This window comes from Neomonachus schauinslandi, chromosome 5, assembly GCF_002201575.2.
Source record: "Neomonachus schauinslandi chromosome 5, ASM220157v2, whole genome shotgun sequence".
In the NCBI taxonomy this organism is placed as follows: Eukaryota; Metazoa; Chordata; class Mammalia; order Carnivora; family Phocidae; genus Neomonachus; species Neomonachus schauinslandi.
The window spans coordinates 61,230,304-61,237,164 of NC_058407.1; the positions used below are offsets into that span (position 1 = coordinate 61,230,304).

Below are 6,861 nucleotides of genomic sequence, written 5' to 3' on the forward strand. Positions count from 1 at the left end.
AACGAGAGCCTCCTCACGCCCCTCAACCTGGAGATCGACCCCAATGCGCAGTGCGTGAAGCACGAGGAGAAGGAGCAGATCAAGTGCCTGAACAACAGGTTTGCTGCCTTCATCGACAAGGTCAGTGAGGCCCAGGATGGTCCAGAGAAGGCCCCGGCTGGCCCTCCCCTCGGGAAGGTTCCGGTGTGTTGGGGAGACAGCACGGAGCCAGGTTTGAGACAGCAGAGGGAGAGAAACGCAGGCCAACACAGAGGATCAGTTTCCATCTTTGAATTCCAGCCAAGTGCACAGAGGGCCCCGTGTGGTCCAGAAATGGAGTCTGTTGGTCTAAAGGGTGTGTGTGCTTCAGGAGACAAGACAACACAGGAATATCAGAGGTGCCCCTGGAAAACTGGATTGGGCACTGCGAGCTATGAGAGTGGGAGATAATGGGGAGAGTAAAAGGCACGAGGCTCCGAGCCAGGCAGCTTGGGGAAGTGGGCGGGCTCGGCTCAGAGCCACGCTGCCTCCCTACTTTGCTCTGCCCCTGGGCAGCATGAGACCTTGGGCATGTCACTTGTCTGGAGAACAGAACCTGCCTCGTATGCATGTTGCGAGCATGGATGGATTCATGCTTGAAAAATGCTGCACACAGTAAATGCTCAATGAATGTTGGCTGTCAGCATGATTCTCCCAGGACAATAGTGTGACAGGAGGTGTGACAGTAAACCAACCAGGACTAGCACAACCACCTTCGTGGATGGAGGACTGGGAATGGGGAAGAGGGGCAGCCAGGCTGGGGGAAGGAAGCCCATGGATGCAGAGTGTGGAGATCCCCACACTGTGGGGCTGCCTCCCAAGCCCCCAGTGCCCTCCCTGTGTGTCCACGAGGCCTCACCCTGGCAGAATAGATAGGACTGGGCTCTGGATTTGGGGTCAGGAGTTTTGTTACCATCTTCTCTTTAATGAGCTTGGTTCATCCTCAAAATGACCCGATGAGGGAGACATTAGTATTTCCATTTTTTTACTATCAAATTGAAGCTGAGTTTAGATGAGCTGCTTAGACATACTGTGGTGGACAGATGAAGGGTACTCAGGGGACATCAGACGCCGACTCTTACGGACTATTTGTGTGACAATGAGCCAGTCATCTCAGTTACCCCATCTGTACTATGAGGGGAATGATACTGCCCCCCACCCGGAGGGCTGTGAGAACTGAATGGGAATGATACATGAGCAGAGACAGATGGATAGAGGTAGAGATACACAGCTGACCCTTGAACAACATGGGTTGGAGATGAGCAAATCCATATCTACAAGGATTTTTTTTTATAAATATAGTACTATAAATGTATTTTCTCTTCCTTATGATTTTCTTATTAACATATTTTCTCTAGCTTACTTTGTTGTACAAATACAATATTTAATACATAGAACATACAAAATGTATGTTACTCTACTGTTTAGGTTATCAGTGAGGCTTCTGGTCAACAATAGGCTATTAGCAGTTAAGTTTTTGGGGAGTCCAAAGTTATAAGCCAATTTTCAACTGCGTGGGGTAGGGGTGGGGGTGGGGGGAAGCATCAGTGCCCCTCACCCCCGCGTTGTTCAAGAGTCAGCTGTAGAAATAGATAGATGTGTATGTATCTTAGCATGGGCCCTTGTACCACACAGTAAGGTTTCAGTAAGTGTCCCATGGATTAATAAATGAGGAACTGCTAATTATAGTCATAAATTAGTTGAGCATTGACCATGTGTCAGGGATGTTCTAAGCATCTTCCATGTATTAACTTGTTCAATCTTTACAACTCTAAGGGAGGCACGATTTTCATCTCTGGTTTAGAAATGAGAAGACCAAGCACCCAAAGGTTAGACAACTTGCCCGCTCCGAGTGGCAGAACTGGACTTGAACCAGACCTCTGGCCTCAAGCTCGGGGCACTTCCCCCCACAGCCACCCTGCCTCCTGGGGGGTTGGGAGCAAGGCCCCTCACATCACAGACACTCAGGCCCATGCTCGGCCCTCGGCGGGCCCTGGCTGCTCAGTGAGCATCCAGGGGGGGGAGAGGGCTCTGGGGGACCAGGCACCTCCAGGGATCTCCCCACCCCCGAGTCTCATCCTTACACCCTGAATGCAGGTGCGCTTCCTGGAGCAGCAGAACAAGCTGCTGGAGACCAAGTGGCAGTTCTACCAGAACCAGCGCTGCTGTGAGAGCAACCTGGAGCCCTTGTTCAATGGCTACATCGAGACGCTGAGGCGGGAGGCCGAGTGCGTGGAGGCTGACAGCGGGAGGCTGGCCTCGGAGCTCAACCATGTGCAGGAGGTGCTGGAGGGCTATAAGAAGAAGTGAGTGCGGCCGGACTGGGGGCACACAGGGAGCGTGGGAAGGCTCCACCCTCAACCATCTTGAAGCAGCTGAAGATTCCTGCCTGCCCAGGAGCAGGGGCTGCCTGGAACCCAAGGGGTTGTCTAGGGCCGGGCCTAAGTATCTTAGATTCTTTGGCTCCACTCTCTCCCTTGGAGCCCGGGTGGGTCTTAGAGCTGCTTTCATGGGGAATGAGGAGAGAAAACCCAGTAGAGTTCTATAGCTCTCTGTGGTCCTACCCATCTCAGCTCACTTTATGATGCTTGCTCTGTGTTCTTGCTGCCCAGGGCACTCGTTCTCTTTGGATCTGGGATGCACAGACGAATTTAGGTTTGGGGAATGGAGCGTGCATTCCCACTGGGGTGGCCTAAGCCAGGCGGGACAAGTGTTAGCCCAAGAATAGCGCACAAACTAGACCATGGAGAGGATAAGTTAACAATCGCAGGGACTCCATCCCTTTGGACCCCTGGGAGATCTGGTCCAGAAGCTGGGATGGTGTCCGAGCTCCCACCCCTCAGCCGCGACCCGTCTCTCCCCCCAACCCAGGTATGAAGAGGAGGTAGCTCTGAGAGCCACGGCAGAGAACGAGTTTGTGGTTCTGAAGAAGGTGAGGGGGCTGCTCATGGGGCAGGAAGGGAGGGGCACCCATCCGGACAAACTCCAGTGGGGACACAATCACCACGCTGACCGCAGAGGCCTCCCCCCCCCCACACACACATGCCCTCCTCTTCCCTCCACCGCCAGGACGTGGACTGCGCCTACCTGCGGAAATCCGACCTGGAGGCCAATGTGGAGGCACTGGTGGAGGAGTCCAGCTTCCTGAAGCGCCTCTATGACGAGGTGAGGGGGCCCCTGCTGACCAGCCAGGCCAGGGAGAGGGGAGGCGGGAGGACCTGAGCAAGAGGGGAGGGAGTGTGCTGTGTGTACATGTTCGCCCCGCGTGTGCGATGGAAGCATGAGAGAACATGCACACACCTGCAAGAGCGCCATGTGGCACGACTGTGACAGACACACGTAGGTATGTGCCCAGGGAGAGCCTGGAGTGCGTGTCTGAGGACTGTGGAGCGTGGGTGTGGTTGTCCATGTCTGTGAGGGCCTATGTGTGTTGCAGTGTGTGCGTGTGCTGGTTTGGGGGCGTGTCAGTCTGTACCTGCGTATGAGAGTGTGTATCTGAGGGTGCGGGTCAGGGTGAGTCTCTGGTTGGGGGGGGGTCCTCAATTAATGGACAAATCACTAGCCCCAGCATTCAAACCCCAGCTCCCTGGCTAGGTGACTTGGAGAAAACCCAGCGTGGCTTTCAGTCTTCCCATCTGTTCAGTCAGGGGCCCCTTCCGGCTTTCTTGTTTTATGATGTACCTGTGTGTGAGCGAAGGGGGAAGGGGAGCAGGTGAGCAGGGGTCATGTAACATGATGACCAGCGCCCCCTCCAGGGTGCCCAGACCAGGCGCCAGACCCAAATGCATTGGCTGTTGGCCCCCAGGAGCTCCAGGTCCTCCACGCCCACATCTCAGACACCTCAGTCATCGTCAAGATGGACAACAGCCGGGACCTGAACATGGACTGCGTTGTGGCCGAGATCAAGGCTCAGTACGACGACATCGCCAGCCGCAGCCGGGCTGAGGCTGAGTCCTGGTACCGCAGCAAGGTGAGGGGCAGAGGACACCTGCCTCCTTAACATGGCAGTGGGAGGGAAGCCAGGTATATATTTAAGAAGGCCTCTTTTGTCTGGGGATTTTGATCATTAGGATGGTAAGAGGACAGACATCTCTCAGTTTGGGTGGTAGAGCAGGGCTGCTATTTATAGTTGCACAGGCTGAGCTCTGTACAACCTACCAATCATCTGTGGTGTCCAAATGGGTGGGAAACTGCAATCTGAGCCTCAGGAGCATGTCTGCTTCCCCCCAGTGTGAGGAGATGAAGGCCACGGTGATCCGGCATGGGGACACCCTGCGCCGCACCAAGGAGGAAATCAACGAGCTCAACCGCATGATCCAGAGGCTGACCGCTGAGATCGAGAATGCCAAGTGTCAGGTAGGGTAGAAGGAGGGGTTTGAATGCCCAGCTCCGGCAGACTGCAGCACCAGGGACTTTGCCCGCAGGAGGGCAAAGGCCTGACCCCAATCAGGCTTCACGGTGTGCCTGTGGGGAAGCAGGGACTCAACCAAATCACACAGCCCTCAAAGTGGGATGTACCGTATCACCGATGTCAACCTTCTTGGCCACCCTGCAGCAACCACCAAGGAGAGATGGTGAATGCTCCCATCTCCTCCCTCATATTCAAGGTCTCGTTAAATACCTGGTCCTACATAGTTGACCTAGCTTCTCTCTGGAGCCCCCTCTCGCTGGCCCAGCTCCATGAGCTCAGGTGAGCCAAGCTGTGCCTTCTCCTTCTCATCCTTGCTCTCACCTCCCCTTACTCATAGCGGGCCAAGCTGGAGGCTGCTGTGGCCGAAGCTGAGCAGCAGGGCGAGGCGGCCCTGACTGATGCCCGCTGCAAGCTGGCAGAGCTGGAGGCCGCCCTGCAGAAGGCCAAGCAGGACATGGCCTGCCTGCTCAAGGAGTACCAGGAGGTGATGAACTCCAAGCTGGGCCTGGACATCGAGATCGCCACCTACAGGCGGCTGCTGGAGGGCGAGGAGCACAGGTGGGGCTAAGGAGCATCTCCCCAGGTTTAGGAGGCCCTGGTCCCCTGGGAGTGTGTTTCCCTGAGCCCAAGTGTGAGCTACATCTCTAAGCACTGCTAGTACAGGTTAAGCTTCAGTAATAGTCATAATTTATCAAATACTTATGTGTTTGGCCTGAGCTGAGTGCTCACTATTAATCCTCACAATCCAATGAGGTAGGTCTCATTTTTCACGTCCAAACATGAGGAAATACGGCTCAGCATGCAGTGACTTTCTCGTGGCCTCAGTTAATAGGTGGAAGAGGCACAACGTGTGCCCCAGCGATGTGCCTCTCGAACGCACTCTCTTCCGGTAGCTCCCTCGGGGCGGCCTGGCCTGCTACGCTGGCTCGTGCCCAGTAAGGACGGTGCGCTCCGTATGCGCTGGCTCCTCCCCGGCCCCTCCACACACACAGCGGCACACTGCTGACTCTCCTTTCCCTCCGCCTGACCAGTGCTACCCAGGGAGCGGGGTCACTCAGATTGGCCGGAGCTCAGCAGCACGCCACCTCTGCTTAAAATCAGGAGGCTTTCTCTCCGTGGTCAGAGAACGGTTAGAGAGAGAAGGTGATCGTGTAACACAGACCTTGGGGTGCCCCCCCACCCGCATCTCAGGGCGAGGAGCTCTACATGGAAGGGCCCTCTCTGTCCCTAAGCAACCACCTGCTTCAAGGAATCCGGCTCCCTGTTCAGAGCTAACGGAGCTTTCTTTCCCCACAGGCTGTGTGAAGGTGTGGGCTCCGTGAATGTCTGTAAGTGTCTGCTTAAACAACACCCCCCCCCCCAAAATAGCTTTGTTGATGGGCAAAGCTAAACCCAGAATGCTTCCCATGGGGAGGGGGCCTTTCCTCCTCCCCTGGCTCTTCACTGGGGAGCACTGATGGGGTTAGGGACCGCGGTGTTGAGCGCCCTCCACTGGTGGCAATGAGAACTGCATGCCAAGGAAATAGGGCCCTGATTTGCTCCTCTGGGAGGAGGGGTCCTCACTTCCTTCCTATCCCAGTCCCCTAGAGGTCTGAGATGCTGGGAGGAACGGAGCCTGAGTTCTTAACCACTAAATCCCTTTCCGGAGGAGGAAGCTCCTGCTAGGGGAAAGCCCCTTGGGGCCTATCACAAGGTTGGGGAGATCAGGGCAGGCCACCCACCCTGTGTCCCCTCTCTCCACCTGTAGGTGTCAGCAGCTCCCGTGGCGGAGTCGCCTGCGGGGGCCTCACGTGCAGCACCACCCCGGGGCGCCAGATTGCCTCTGGCCCTGTGGCCACAGGAGGCAGCATCACGGTGATGGCCCCGGACTCCTATGGCCCCTGCCAGCTCCGCTCGTCCAGCTTCAGCTGCGGGAGCAGCCGGTCTGTCCGCTTCGCCTAGAGTCCCCAGAGCACGGAAGGGTGTGTGAATGGAAATCGTGTGCTTGCTTCTGGAATCTTCCACGTGTTCCTACAGAGGGAAAGACCCTCGGCCGCGCTCTCGCACCTTCTCATTCTAGGGAGTTGTTTCCTGGTTCTCCTGTGGGCTTCAGTTAGAGAGGCATTCCCAGCCCTCCCCCTAACTCCGGTTTGACTCCAAGAGACCCGTGGCCAGTTCGTATCATTCTCCAAGCTCTCTGGGACACTACCGGTCACCCAGGGTGGCTGGACATCACGGGAGCTTGGCCTTCCCCAAGACAAGGAGTGAGCCTGATTCCCAGCCAGGTCTCCCACAGGCTGAGAGTCTGAGAGGAAGTCCTCCCTCTCTCCTGGCTGGGAGTTCTCCAGGAAGCACTGGCCCCAGGGTTATTCTTGTTTGTGTTTTGCTTGTCTCTCTGACTGACTGCCTTCTCTGGGTTAACCTGTCCCAGCCAAACTCCTCATGTGACCTCC

The 6,861-nt window shown here is 56.1% G+C and overlaps 1 protein-coding gene across 3 annotated transcripts in view; it reads left to right on the forward strand.

Annotated features, from left to right (window-relative positions):
* LOC110577427 (keratin, type II cuticular Hb5) overlaps window positions 1–6,376 on the forward strand; it is a 7,072-nt gene extending 696 nt beyond the window's left edge. The window contains exons 2-10 of one of the 3 annotated variants that reach the window (XM_044914836.1): window positions 1–120; window positions 2,116–2,324; window positions 2,890–2,950; window positions 3,088–3,183; window positions 3,824–3,988; window positions 4,249–4,374; window positions 4,767–4,987; window positions 5,726–5,761; window positions 6,184–6,376. The exon at window positions 1–120 is cut by the window's left edge and continues 4 nt beyond it. In XM_044914836.1, the coding sequence (XP_044770771.1) occupies window positions 1–120; window positions 2,116–2,324; window positions 2,890–2,950; window positions 3,088–3,183; window positions 3,824–3,988; window positions 4,249–4,374; window positions 4,767–4,987; window positions 5,726–5,761; window positions 6,184–6,370 (1,221 nt within the window). In that variant the 3' untranslated portion in view covers window positions 6,371–6,376. Of the gene's footprint in view, window positions 121–2,115; window positions 2,325–2,835; window positions 2,951–3,087; window positions 3,184–3,823; window positions 3,989–4,248; window positions 4,375–4,766; window positions 4,988–5,725; window positions 5,762–6,176 lie in introns of those variants that run through there. The other 2 variants (XM_044914835.1, XM_044914837.1) reach the window with 2 other exon arrangements.
* Window positions 6,377–6,861: the final 485 nt, after the last annotated feature.